The sequence below is a fragment of the Falco cherrug genome, chromosome 5, assembly GCF_023634085.1.
Source record: "Falco cherrug isolate bFalChe1 chromosome 5, bFalChe1.pri, whole genome shotgun sequence".
NCBI lineage: Eukaryota > Metazoa > Chordata > Aves > Falconiformes > Falconidae > Falco > Falco cherrug.
Window position 1 is genome coordinate 4,247,906 of NC_073701.1, and position 14,373 is coordinate 4,262,278.

Below are 14,373 nucleotides of genomic sequence, written 5' to 3' on the forward strand. Positions count from 1 at the left end.
GCAGTCTTGCTGATGGTCATATTTATATAAACAGGGCCAACTGTGAAGCTGGGTTGGGTCATCCCCTGGTGTCAGTGGGGCTGCTTAAGGAGCAGCAAAAAAGGACTTGGCTCAGCTTGGGTCTTGTGGTAGCGCTTTGATGTTGTTCCATCCCAGATAAGCTTCACTACACCATCTGCTTCTGGAAAGGGTGGGTAAATGCTTTCCCTCCGGATTAGCTGATGGGGATTCTGCTCTGCCTTATTTCACTGTACCTATCTGGCACTCACTGGTGACCAGTCTGAACCACCCTGTTGCAGACCCGTCTGAGCCCCAAGCTGGGGCAGTGCTTTCCCCGTCAACATGGAAATGTTTTGTGGTGTCTAGAGCACTTAAGGGAGGTGACTTTTTGCCACTGCCTTTGCCAGTCTCTAGTGGGTTTCTTAGAGTTTAATTCAGCTCAAAGGTGATCCCGAATGAGAGATTTTCCTCCCCTCTTTGTGGTGTAAGAGACCTATAGAGCCCAAGGGATGCAAAGTTGCCAGGGACTGCTAATATCTTACATTTGGAAGAGGCAAAAAGCTTTTGGCTCAGGTTGTCTGTGGGTACGCTTAATACACCATCTTCCCAAGTTAACTCCTCTTGCCTTCTCCTCCTAAAGGCATGTTATTTCTGTGACAAATGTTGCTCTTCCTGCCATTACTGACCCCAAGAAGCAACCCTTCTTGCTTCTCACAAAGGGCTAGGGAGTGCTGAGCTGGCCCTCTTTTGGAGAAGCATTAAATTCTGTATGTTATGTACTTTCCAACTGCTGTAGAAGTTAGGGCTGACAATCCTGGCTTGCTCCCAGCTGAACCTGTGACATTTTGCTACTTTAGCTTCTTTTCTAACTTCTTCAGTGCATAATACTTCCCATCATGTCATCACTTGTTGCATTTTTTTTTTCTTAAGAAAAAGCTAGGAAAAAAAAACCCAAAACCCAAACCCAACCAACCAAATTAACTAAACCCCAGCAGCGAAGGTTTTCTTTGGGTATAAGCATTTGTTTTCTCAGCTAGGAGTGACCTGCAGGTTCCTGCTGTCAGCTGGAGAGGGAGAGTCTTTGCTGTGGTGTGATGTGTGGATGGGAGCAAGTTGTGTGCCAGATGAGCTTTTTTGGAATGAGTTGGGGGTGGAGTTGTTCCTCATGTGTTCTGAAGTACAACTCATTTATGTGGCTCATCCTGAAGGAGCTCTGATAACTTTTTAGCCCATTGCATGCCAACCGCTACTGCAAAAAAAACCCCATTGGAGTAATTTAGTGAGCTTAAAATGTTATTTGGAAGAGTTCTCTCCTCCTTGGCTCCCTAGTGTTGAGATCCAGAGATTTATTTTTTTAATCTTGAAGGCTTTGTGTGCCTAAAAGATTGTCTGATTTTTTTCCCCTGTCTTTTAGCTGATCTAATAAAAATTAATTCCTTTCCCTATAAACTTTGTCTCAGCTACAGCCCAAAGCCTTCACAACTACAACAATACTGCTACTGTGAACAAAGTTGCCTCTATTTCAATGAATCCAACTGTGCAGAACTCAAAGGGAATTAGCTGTGCAACCATTTAAAAATGACTCAAATGCATTTCTATGCACAAAAAGTCATAGCATTAAAATCTTGAGTCTTTTCAGGACACGTGTCCCCTTTGTGCAGCTGGGAATTGCCCTTCCCTAATAGCATGAAGCTCCCATTTCTATCCCTTCATGACCACCGGGCATTAAAGATGAGAGGGTTTTTGTTGTACGGGGGTTTTATGCCTAGAAAAGCATCACTCGCCCAAGGCTGAATCTGAATCTTGTCTGTCCTGAGTGGGGATAGTTTGGGGAGAAATGCCTTTGAAACCGGTGAGTTATTTGTAACACTAGAATACATCTCAGTGAAGATGGATTAATGGGTAGAGTACAGCTGAGCTGGTGAAAGGTACATGATTAATTCAGTTTTGACAGGAATGTATAATTTATAGCCTGGATCACACCTCCAATTAGGCATATCACATTCTTTATTTCTACAGCTGTAGAGTCTAGGAATACCATACCCAAATGTCAGCCATAATGTGCTTGGTGCTGTACAAAGAGAAATAAAGATGCAATGTGAGAGAGCACACCTGGAAAATGTTTTGACAATTTTGGAAGGCAGTGCTGCTCACTAGTGAACTTTTGGACTATTGAAGCTTTCATGGCTGATATCCTGACGATTTCCATAAATGTCCCAGTTTCTGTCTTTGCAGCCATTCCCCCGTGGAGGCCAAGTTTGATTCTAAGGAGAAATAAGCTGAGGAAGGCTGTGTAAGGGGGCAGGAGACGCACTGCAAAGGTGGATATCTGGTGACGCTGTAGATGATGTGGGGTTTGGGTTCCAGGGTCACCAAAGGTTGAAGTTTTGCTCATGAGTCATGTGGGGGTTCCTGCCTTCTGGTGGGCTGAAACTGTAACACAGGGCTATAGAAAAGAAAAGGGATTTGCTTGTAAAGGAAGAAATCTCTCCTGGGCAGGAACAGGTCGCTGCGCCTCATTACAGGCATGACCAAAGCGATGAAGAAGGCTAGCTAGGCTGGAGATAGGCATGACCAAGGCAATGAGGAAAGCTAGCTAGGCTGGAGCTCCTGGTTCCTGTAAGGGTGTTAGCTGCCCTTTCTGTGGGCCCATCCCAACCAAGAGCAGCCTAGGGAAAGCAGGCTTAAACTGAACCGCTGCCCCTTTACCCCGTGGGGAAGGACCCCCTGCCAGATTGTGAAGTGGATGTTGGCCAAAACCCCATGTTGCTGTCACTGCACGGAAGACCTTGCTGTTATACCTCTACCTGTAGGACTTGGAAGGCTGTTGTAGGAGCTCTGCCACACACCTCCGTGTCGCACCTTGGGGTGACTGTTCACTGCACAGCTTGTGCCCCCCATGTTAGTCATTTTGGAAGTATTGCTGCTGAAATCGGTATGCAGGGAAATAACTTAGCATCTCTGCCAGGTGTCTGTTTTCCTGTAGCCTTCCACAGTATTTCAGACTGGATGGGTAATGAGCAGAGAGCTATATTTGTGTGGAAGTGAGTTGCCAGCTCCTTAAGGATTCATTTATTGGGCTGCAGGCCAAGGCATATTCTGGCCCTTGATTTCATGTTACTTGCTGCATTTACTTAACCCAACGGGGAAGGTTTTAAATATTCAGTCCAACAACATGAATGCATCATTGCACAGTCCTCTGGTTTTCTTGCTAGCAACATGTGAGTGATGAGGAATGAATCAACAGTGTTGCTTGTCTGAGAAGGGTCAAGATCTGCTCTATGGTTCTGGGCTCCTGGTACAGGTAAGAGGACATCACAACATCAAGATCCATTTGATGAGATGCTTCTGAAAATTTTTGGTTTGTAGCTGCTTGCCTTTGCCTTCCTAGAGAAAGCCAGCTGCTTTGTTCTCTTTTGGGAGCATTCATCCTTGGAGATGACACCTCCTGGAAACCATTATAGAACATAGTATCCCTGGTAACTGGAGCTGATAGTTCTATACTCAGAAGAAATCTGTGCCATCTTAAACTGGGAGTTGAATGGGTGGGGGAGGATAACTTCAGAAAAAACTGCCCTGCGCCACTGGGGGTGGGATGTGGAGTCCATGGGAGATGTCCAAAGGTAACATGCACAGGTATAAGCCCAGCCCCAAATTCAGTAGCACCTGCAACAGCTTTCAAACAGTGGTATGTCCAGGGAAGTCACTTAGACTCCTGTCCTACATACATTTTAAATCGTTAGACTATGTTAGTGCAGGTACCACTCTGGGAAAACCGAAGCTGGTTAACATGCCCTGTAATCAGTATGAGCTTGCTGTCATTCTTTACTAATTGGATCGGGATCAGGTACTGTTGCAGTGATGTAGAGGCTTTGGTTTGCTATCACGTATGACGACAAGGAGAAGCTGAGGAAGCTGGTCTTTCTTCAGCCTGAAGAAGAGCAGGGTCGGAGGAACAAACACGTCTTCCAGTGCATATGTGGAAGTTGTCAAGAAGGTGGAGGCAGGCCCTTTGTGCTGAAGATAATTAATCACTGGAACAGGTAGCTCAGAGAAGTTGTAGAGTCTGTGTCCTTGAAGGTTTTGAAGAACTGGCTGATCAAAGCCCCAAGTAACCTAGTCTGAATTGAATGTTGATCTTGTTGAAGTTGTTGATTTGTTGTTTGGTTTTTTTTAAGTAAGAATTTTTTTTAAAATTACTTTTTGCTCAGCTTGGTTGCCTCATAGGCAACTACTTTTAATTCAAAGCTTTAAGAAAAAAACCTTCCAAACCTTTTCTGTGTTTGAGAAGCTCAAACCTGAATCTCTCAACAAAAAGATACAATATGAAGAAAAACACCTTTGATAAAAATTTAGTTGAAAAACTTGGATCTGGTCTATGCTCAGTTTTAGATGTGTCTAGACAGAGTGAATAACATGGAGGGTGGTAACTAGGACTTCTCAGATTTATTTAATATTCATATTCCAGTAGCACCCCAAGGGCCCACTGGTAATGAAGCCCCCCCTAGATTGGTCCAGTGCATGCCTTTGAAGAACATGCAGATGAAGTAAAAAGTGAATGTATTATTAAGGGCTTAATTTAGCTAAATTGAGTTGAATCTGTGCTACTACACTGAAAACTCCAGTTGTTTTCCTAAATGTCTGCTCCTCCATAGTTCTCTAGCTGGGTTTGAAGAGTTACGTGTTCCCCCAGCAGACCATGCTCTCTCTGGCAAACCAACACCCAACTTCTACTCCTCGTGTCTTTTTGGGGAGCCCCCTGTTTTCAAAAGGACAGCCTCAGCGGAGGTCACATAATCCCTGCTCCTTGTACTGATGCCGTACAGAGGAATGCAGACATGGTGTGATAACAGAGGCCTTGCAAGAGGGGAGGGAGAACGCAGTGCAGGGGAGAACAGGCATGATGTGATGAGAAAAGAAGTGCAGGATACCAGTGTAGACCCCAGCTGTATACACAGCTCACCAGTGATCAGAGAAAGAAATGTGGACATGAGAGCTGGGTAAAAACATTATAAAGAGAAATAAGAACAAAATCTGGTATCTGTAAAAGTTCTCTATACGTAATAAATCTGGGTGCAGCATGGACTTGCAGACCAAGGAAGGAGGAGTGAAATGTAAAATATTGCTAGAAAATGTATAAACCCAGCTCCATGTGGACCTTGGATGGAGAAGGAAGAATACATCAGCATCGTGCTCCTCCCTGCAAAGAGAAAGTTGAGGTGCCAGGAAGTGTGGAAAACAATTTCAACTGTATTATTACTCAGACTTTTTCCAGATAATAGTCTGTCTGTCTTTTTTCCTCTAATAATTAGCTCTAGGCAAATAATATTTCTTTGATTAGACTGTTAAGATTTCAATTACACTGACAGTAAATTTTTGGGTTTGCATGCAAGGTCTGTTTCTGTATTGTCTATAGCAAGAATTTGAGTGCAACGGCGGCACTCAGCAAGTGCGTGCTAGCCATGGGAAAATAAAAAAGAAACGATGCCCACAAGAAGTAATACCTTCCTCGGGCTCAGCTTTTTGGCCTCTGGCACAAACCGATCACAGGTCAGATGGCACTGTGGGAATATGTGAGTTGCAGTTTTTCTTCAAGGCTGGGGGCAAGTGGACTTTCAAATTACCGCCTCTGCTAGCCCAGTCCTGAGCTCAGGGCTCTATTTGCTGCATCTTCATTCCCTTTCTCTTAATGTCAGAGGGACCCTGTTAGGATTGCTGGAGACCTGGCTTATGCGTGCGGTGGCCACGCTCAGTCTCAGCTGTGCTGCAGCAACAGCTACAAAACCCAGCAATGCTTCTGTCGGTGTGACCCCTTCTGTCCCAGACGGTTTTGCTGACATCAGCAAAAAGTAAGGCAACTGGTGTAGGGGGGTTTGTAGTGCTGAGCGAGGCACCTTGCTGAGACCACTGCTCTCATTTCTCATACTGTAACCGTATTGTTGTTGAAAGCATTCATTGCCATTCACCTTTAGGAGTTTCATTTGCATAATCATTTTTCTTGCAAGGCTTCAGAACTGGCTGATCTGGACTCTGCACTTGAAAATATCTTAGCTGTGCTTTTCAATATGCACACAATGCTGTGCGCTAGAACAAAACGATCTTGTTGTGTTGCCATAGAGACATCCAGGGTCTAAGAAGGGTTCCTGCTTGAAATTGGACTGTTAAAGGGACAAGGGGCTGTTAAAATTTGATGGAGGGCTTAATCCTTGACCAGGCACTGGTATAAATCAGTGCCATCAGGGTGAAATGAACTGGCAGTCCCAATGTAGTGCTTTACAGACAGTGCTCTTCAGTCCAACTGGCCCAAAGGGGCTGTCGTCTCGGTAGATTCAGCGAAAAAAAGAAGAAAAAGAAAAAGAAAAAAAAAAAAAGAGAAGGGGAAAGGTCCAGGAAATACACTTGTAAATGTTAAATCACTTTACACTTTTCCTTCATTTTCCCCTCTTCTTTGATTTGATTGCTAATTAAGAGGCTTTCCTTTGCACTTAGACAATCCAGCTTTGCTTTTTAAGCATACATTTTTTAAGCGCTACTAAATGAAGGCAGGGGTGAGGGAAGGTGCAAGGCTGACAGCTCTGCTCTGGAGGCTGAAGTTCTGTGTTCACAATGAAAGGCATGTAGTGGGACTACAGCTGCGTTCCTGTGTTGACGTGGAGGAAACATGATTTGGACGGAGAGGACACTACCTTCTATGAGCCTGTTGAGTTTTTAGTCTTGGTGCTGTAATTGCCATCTATAATGACCGTTTTGTGCAACGGAGGGAGAAGAAAATGTCTTGCTATATACATAAAGGGAAGCAAAAATTGGTTGGGAATAGTTTCAGCAGCAAAACCTTCTGGCAGTTAGTATTGTCTTCGCTTGGGACTACAGTGTCTGGGCAACCTACGTGAGCATCAAAAGGGTGTTTACAAGTCCTACTTGCCAGGGTATTTAAAAGCCCTAGGGCAAAGTGGAGCAAGAGGCGGCACTCTGCCCCCTGTTAGTGAATTGTTGGGGACCCTGGGATTATAATCCCTAAATGAGCATTTGAAAGAGCATTAGTGAACACGTTTTGAAAATTCACCTTTTATCATTGCATGACAAGGAGGTACAAACCTGCCATGTGTTATACAGGGTTCCTCACCTCCCCCACAGTGGCTGCTGGACTCTTGAGACCTCCTGGCTCCAGACTCTGGTGAGGGCAGAGATTAATCCTTCCCGCTGTCCTTAAATCAGCCCTGATGACTTCTTCCTCTGGCTAAAATCCTGGCCCTGAGGACCTGGCATCCTCACTGTTCGTTATGTAGCGAGCATGGTAAGATCTCTTAAGAGAAGATAGTTCTGCTCTCTGTCTCTTTGCTGTGGAACAAACCCTTTCTAGCCCAGGCTAATGTGAATTATGCACACCCTGCCCTGCATAGGAAGCCATGGCATATCGTGCCAAAGCAGTATGTTCAGCAGAGCTAAATTTGCGCACATCCAGGATACTATTAACTCCTAAGGCGCCAAGTACTCCGATAAATACCGTGTGGCCCATGGCTAACACTAAGCAACGGCAGGCAATACTGTCAATAATAGCTTGGAAATTTGCATTCCTGTCAGCGGTGATTTACAGCCTGGTTTAGACTCCTTCCAGAACAGGTGAAAGGAAGATCAGCTGGCATGGGCTCAGGGCAGCTTCCCAGCAGCACAGCAAATGCTGCTGCAAGGAGAGGTTTGAGCCTGAAGTGAAGCATGGACAGCTAGAAATGTTAACCAGCAGGTTGTGTCAAAGTGCAAGCTTATGTTTTGTTCTTATATTACTTTATTCTTATGTTGCTTCTAAATGGAAGACTTGTTGCCCCATGGCTGCCTAGGTTTTGGAGGAGTCACACATGGGATGTGGTTGGGTCCCTGTAATGGAGGATCACGCCAGACCCAGAAGATGCTGAACACTTGTTCCATGAAAGCACTGAAAGACAGGGGTGAGGTGCATACTCTCCAAAATGTGTGTAGCATCATGCCTTGTAGGTGGGAAACCTTGTCCAGATTGATCTTTAGGCCAGTGATACGTAAACCCCCATCACTGCACGGGCCATCTGTCTCATCCAGGGTACATTGCACAGTGGATACCAAAGATCTGAGCTCTCTCCTGCCACAGTCCAACAGAAACGTTTTGCGCAGCTGCACAGTAACATGGACAAGATCGTGGTCCCCAAGCCAGGCAACCCTTCTGAATTGGGAGCAGCCGTGAGGGTGCTACAGAGATACCCGCGTTGCTCTCTGGGCTTGGCAAAGTTGGTGTTTGCTGAATCTGGAAGTGTCTGCCCTGCGCTCTCCAAACTGTCCTGTATATTCCCAGGGTTTTCACCATTACCTGGGATATCTCTGGCTTTTCTAGATGACTTACTGGTTTAAAAGTCATTTTTAGAGGTTATTGATACAGGTAAAATTAGTGACACCAAGGTTGAGCAAAGTGGCCATATGTCCACTGGCAGAAGGATTTTAGCCTCTTGTTTTCCTGGCCTCTATTCATTTGTAATCCTCATAGGAAAAGCAAGTGGCTGAAAAACATTATGTGTGCTTACTAGTTGCCAATGAACATCAAACAGTTAAGAAATGCAGAAAGCTGCAATATCTTTTATTAGACCAGTGGATGTAATAAGGAAAAAAAGGATGAGTTTTCAAGCATGGAAGCCCTTCTTCAGGTCAATGTGCCCAAAAGCGTGTTGATATTTTTCAGCTGCATCAGCTGGTCTAGTAAAAGTTATTGCTTCTCTGTAGAAGTTATTGCACCTCACATATCTTTAGACCCTCACAGCCATAGCAACACTGCTACTAAACAAGATTCTTGAAGACCCATTTTGTATCGCAGCTGCAGGAATATGTCCACATGACTCTTACCTTTAGTGTATTTCTTCTCAATTTTGTCATCTATTTATTTTCTGTCACGGCTGTGTGTAATAAATTCTTTCAGCAGTTCTGGGAAAAAAATGGAAGAGTGATTGATTTCCATTTTCTGAGCTTTATGGGGTGTGCTACTTAGAAGACTTGTCGTTACCACCATTTGCTGGTGTTTAGTGGAAGATTTAATTCACCTACTGTAATGATTTGGGAAAATCTGTCGATGTACCATTTAGAAAGTTATTATGTAAATGGCAGCATTATGAAATGCTTTTATGTGGTTGCAGCATCCACCGTTGGCTAACGGGGGTGGCAGCGTCCATCTGACAGGGTACAATGGGCAGTTGTTAACCACAGCAAGAACAGCATGTCTGAAGAAAAGATTTAGTTGAAGCCTTGGGGAGCAGTTTGTTCCAAACTTGTCTGCGTGGCCTGGGTTTGGGGGAGTGGGGTGAGAGGGATGAAGGATTTCAAAATATTGAATAAAAAGCTTTGATTTTATGGACATACACTGAAACACAGGGAGTCTCTGGGCAGGAGGAGGGGAGAGGATTTTGTAGCTGAGGAGGCTTGTTTTTACTGTGGGAGCAGTCAAGGAAAAATCAGAAGATGTAGAAAAGATGGAGAGACTTGACAAGATTGTGGATTAGCTCAAAGCGCATTGGGATGCTCCAGGGTGGTCAGAAGTCACAGGGGTGGGGTGCACAGGAACACATTTATTCCTCACGCCACTGAGGAAAGGGGCACCTTGCGGTGCACTAGGTGAAGTTGGTGTGTCACAGCTACTACATACCCGTGATGATGACACCAGACAAACCAGCGTGCCCACAAAGGTAGAAAGGTCTAGGGGAAAGCAGTGCCTCAGCCCAGCTCCTGGGTGCTTGTGAAGCTTGTCTGTGTGGCTCCCTTCCCGTGAAGTGGGGACAGGTGGAGAGAGACCACTTCCAAGGGGTGGGTCAAAGTGGCCTTGGAGAAAGAAACAGCGTGGTGGCCTACTTCAGTGCCGAGAAGTTTGAAAGTACGCCTAATCCACCCGGGTTTCCATGGACACATCCTCTCCTGCCATCTGGCATCGAAGGAGTGCTGAAATTTGCCTGTTCTTTCAAGCACAAGTTTCACTCAGATATTCCTGAGGTCTCGCTACATGGCCAGCATGCAGGCAGAGGCCATTGCTGTGGCAGGGATCAGGATGTCTTGACCGGCATGTGGGCAGCGCTTGCCCGACAGCCTACGTTGTCAGGGCATCGGGCTCACGGTGCAGCGTTGTTGGGCTGCACCTCTGGACGCTGAGGGCAGAGAGCAAACTAGTAAGTACCCACCTCTCCTGGGCCTGAGGCTCCGGTACGCAGACTTCTAAACCCTCAAACCTTTGCACTTGCGACAGTGTTCCCACATAACCGTCACTGTGGCCAGGAGAAAAAAAAAAAAAAATATCTCCTGGGATAGATGAGTTGACAGGAGTGTTGCTGTTTCTTCTTCTGATTAGTGACATCTGTTTTGTATACACAGGTGTTGAGCAAAACAAATCTAGGGTTTTGTTTAAACTTTTTTTATTGAAAAGGTACAGAGATAGTTAATTGGGTGTATCTCTGAAGGTCTGTCATATTTCTTCTCGGGTAGGATTAAAACAGTTCAATCTGCAGACTCTATTTTCTCTGTCAAAAGGAGATAACCAATTCCACAGACTGAAGTTATTAATGATCAACTGAGTGAATTTTATCCATCTCTTTATATCTTGGAAGGACACTTCACTGAAGCTGATTTTGATCAATTTGTAAGCAATGTCACCTTCAATAAATTCCCATCTGACAATAGATAACCCAGTAACAAGCTGGGAGACAGCAAAGGTGATGTAAGACTTGGCACCTATTGCAGCTTTTGAACCCAACTGCGTCCCCACTGGTGTTTTTTTAGAGCCATGTTAAGGAAAAAGGAGAAGGAAAAAAAAAAAATAAAAAGAAAGAAAGCATTATCCCAGAAAAAAGCCACCTTTTCAAATTTGATTCAGAAAGATGTTTTTCCCTGAGACATGAGAACTGCATTACTTATCATAATTCTTTCAAAAGAAAAAAGCAGGTGGGAGTGGTTTCTTTCTGTCCTTGCCCAGCCTAGTGTGTAAAGCCTTGGCAAATACCTTGGCCATTCAGTTTAAGGATCCCATGTCCGTTCTTGTGAGCGATGTAACACAACTGAGTGCTGCAGTGGTCGCCTGCCAGCATTTGATGCTTGGGATGTTGCAAGCGATTCTCCTCTATCCACAACGTGCTATTCCATCAGTGACAAGGAAGAGGTGTAGACACTCACTGGTGGGAAAATAGACTGCTGGAGGAGCAAATATATGCCTGCTCCTAGCTCTAGCATCCAACCGGCTGGAGTGTGCTGTACTCACTGAATCAAAGGTTGGCATAAGCCTAATATTTTGGGGAAGGCTCAAGGGCAGCTCAAGTAGAAATTCAGAGTTCCAGGAACAATATCTCCTCGTCCACGTCCTTTCTGTACAATCTGAGAGCTATTTTTGGAAGTGGTGGTAAGGCGGAGAGGGAGCCAGGGTGAGAGGACTGACTGGTGCATCTGAAGATTATTATTCCCTGTGGCTGCTCCATCCTTCTGGAGCGTGGCCACAGACTGTTCTTTGCAATTGCTGCAAGAAGCAGCTAAAGTCACTTGCTGTGTCACTGTGGTTTGCAGGTAAGACATAGTATCTGCTGTGGTGACCAGATCCTAAAGGCGATTAAAATGCTCCCTGCTTCTGCCAGCTTGGGTCAGAAAGGAATCTTTTGGGTCTGTTTTGGGGAGGAATGCTTTCTCTGACCAGCAGGCTCTCGATTCACGGTACACTCACTGCGCTCTTTAGGAAGCACTTAATTCAGCCACTGTACAGGGCAAAATGATCTTCGCTGTTTACCTACCAGCTGATGCACAGCAGGATGCAAGGAACAGTCCAAGGCGAGCTGGGATGGCATTTGCAAAATGCAGTGTGTCCTTATACTAAAAATCACGCTTATTTCCATTAGGTCAAAAGAGCTTCCAAGTCTTGGCAGAGCAGGAAAGCAGTGCGGCAGTCCTAGGGAGAATATGCAATTTTTCTTGTTTTTACTTGATTTGTCTTTCCGTCTTTTCATCCCTGGAAGTTACCTGAAGGAGTAAGGGTAGTGGCAGACCACTGTGCCCAACATGCTGTATGCTCTTTGCCCTTGACTTTGGTGAAAGAGGTCATGTTTGGCAAGAAACATTCATGGGCTTTCATTGTGGTTAGGAGCGTGGACATCCCCATTGCATTCCTCCGGGTAGTCACTGTACGTACCCACAAGGACGGGAGCTTCCTGGAGGTGCTTCTGATCAATAAGAACACCACATTCCTCTGTCCTTTTTCTAGATGAAAAACTTCAGTCCCCATATTGCTGGAGAATGAGGGAAACAGCTGGGCTATGACTCTCCCTTCAGTGCTTTTCTGAAGTGTTATGCTTCAGCTGCTTGAGCCTTTGCCAAGAGCTGGCTCCTTAATGGAGCAGAACTGTTTCTTAGCCTGCCTGCCCATGGCAGGGCTGGAGTGGAGGGGGTTTTGCAAGAGTGCTGGGCCTGTAAGGCTGTCCACATTGTCAGGTTTGATGCCTGAGGATATGCAGCAGGCACCTGACAGACCTGGAAAGAGGCTGCGGCTACACCGCTTGACAGAGCCTTCTCACCCCATTGTACCACCAGTCACTAAATGAAACCCCAGCCCACACAGGAGTCAGCAGGAGTTTCACCACCAGATAAGGGCAGATCAACCATTGCTTCTCATAAATCGAGGTTTCTTTCCAGAACCAAGAAAATCAGTAAACCTGGACTGCTGGGGTGACATTTTTACCTAGCCCTTTGGTAGAAGGGTGCGAAAGCTTGATGCTGGGCAAGGCAGAGCTTAGCCTAGGCTGGTCAGATGGGACCTAGTTTCCCACTTACTGTTTCCACAGGCACCAGCTTACCTTTCTCATGTTGCTTTAAGTGATTTCTGTCCTGCTTTCCGCTACCCCAGATGCTTTTCTTGTCATCTTCACTCCCAGGTGCAGCTCTCCGCTTCTCAGCAGGAATGCAGCCACATAAAGGGTCAGTGCAGCTTCAGAGGCAACCCAGGGGGCAGAAACCTGAGAGGTGCTGAGCCACGGGGCAGGCTGGGCCTGGGGATGCTCCCAGGGCCTCTGGCTGGGAAGGAGGTAGCCAGAAGCTTCACAAGGTGGATTGGCTGCCTGCAGGCCAGGCTTTGGCGGGGAGGAAACTGTGTAGGGGAATGGAGCAATCGTACATTTGCAGAATTGTTAGAGGATTTTCCTAGCCACACTGCTTATGTTCACAGAGCAAAACTAACATGGTCAGACTTGGACAGGGAGCTGACCATGTGCAACGAGTTGGCCTGTGCGAGCTCTCTGCTCTGATCCTTTCATCAATCACCACCCTAAATTTGTAAAGGGCTCCTTTCCTCCCTCGGCACCCTTTATGCGCACGCTTGATGCCTAGTGCGCGGGGTTTTGATGGATTGGGTTTTCTGTGTAGCCTTAAGGACTGCAATTACTCAAGCTCATGACACAACTTGTTGGCAATTTTTGTGTTACATAGTACTGTGGGACCCAACTCCACGAGCTGCCTTACTCCCTTCAGAGGTGGCTTGGTCCGATTTCTAGGGATACTGAGCACTTGTGTCTCCTTGCCCCAGCTCCACGAGCTGCCTTTACTCCTTGCAGAGGTGGCTTGGTCTGATTTTTAGGGGTATTGAACACTCGTGTCTCCCAGGCTTTTGAAGAGCAGCATTAGGGTGGCTCATACCTTTGACCAGCATTTACACCGTGCGCTGCAGCGGTGCCTGGTCCCATGCAGCACATCCCAAATAATTTGCTGTGTGCTGCCGCTTTTTTCTTCCGTGCAGCAGTAGCCCTGGAGAGAAGAACCCCCCACGCTGCCGCGATGATCCGGAGATGCAGGGGGGGGGGGGGGGGGGGGGAGGGGGCGATCTCCCACCCGTGCTGGACCACGACTCGTCACCCGGGCCCGTGCAGCATCCCTACGGATGCAGCGGGTTGGCGGGGAAAGGGGGTGGGGGGTGGTGTGGGGGGGCACCCCCCGTTCTCGCGGGGAGGGAGGGGGGGTGGGCTGTGCCGCCGGTTGCCGGGACGGGACGCACGGTGCGGTGCGGGGGGGGGGGGTGCCAGCCGCAGCCCGGCGGGTTGCGGGGGCGGCTCGGGGCCGCCAGGCTGCGCTCTCGGGCCGGCGGCCGCACCCGCCGCCCTCCCCGGGCTCCCGGGGCTTGGGGCACGGCGGAGCCTCGCCGCGAGCGGGCGGTCCCGGGACGGCGCCGGTCCCACCATCATCATCATCATCACCAGCGGCACCTGCGGCTGCGGGGGGAAGGAAGGGCTCGGTGGCCCGAGCTAAGCCCCTCGCCCCGGCCCGGCATGACGCGGCGGCGCCCCGGAGGAGGCGGGAGGTGGGTGCCGGTAGCCCTGGCCGCTCTCCTGGCCCTGCGAGGTGAGTGCCGCA

The 14,373-nt window shown here is 47.2% G+C and overlaps 1 protein-coding gene across 2 annotated transcripts in view; it reads left to right on the forward strand.

Annotated features, from left to right (window-relative positions):
* Window positions 1-14,119: 14,119 nt before the first annotated feature.
* Window positions 14,120-14,373, forward strand: part of IGSF11 (immunoglobulin superfamily member 11) — a 107,528-nt gene continuing 107,274 nt past the window's right edge. Inside the window, exon 1 of one of the 2 annotated variants that reach the window (XM_055712776.1) lies at window positions 14,120-14,361. In XM_055712776.1, the coding sequence (XP_055568751.1) occupies window positions 14,289-14,361 (73 nt within the window). In that variant the 5' untranslated portion in view covers window positions 14,120-14,288. The remainder of the gene's footprint in view (window positions 14,362-14,373) is intronic. The other variant, XM_055712777.1, reaches the window with a different exon arrangement.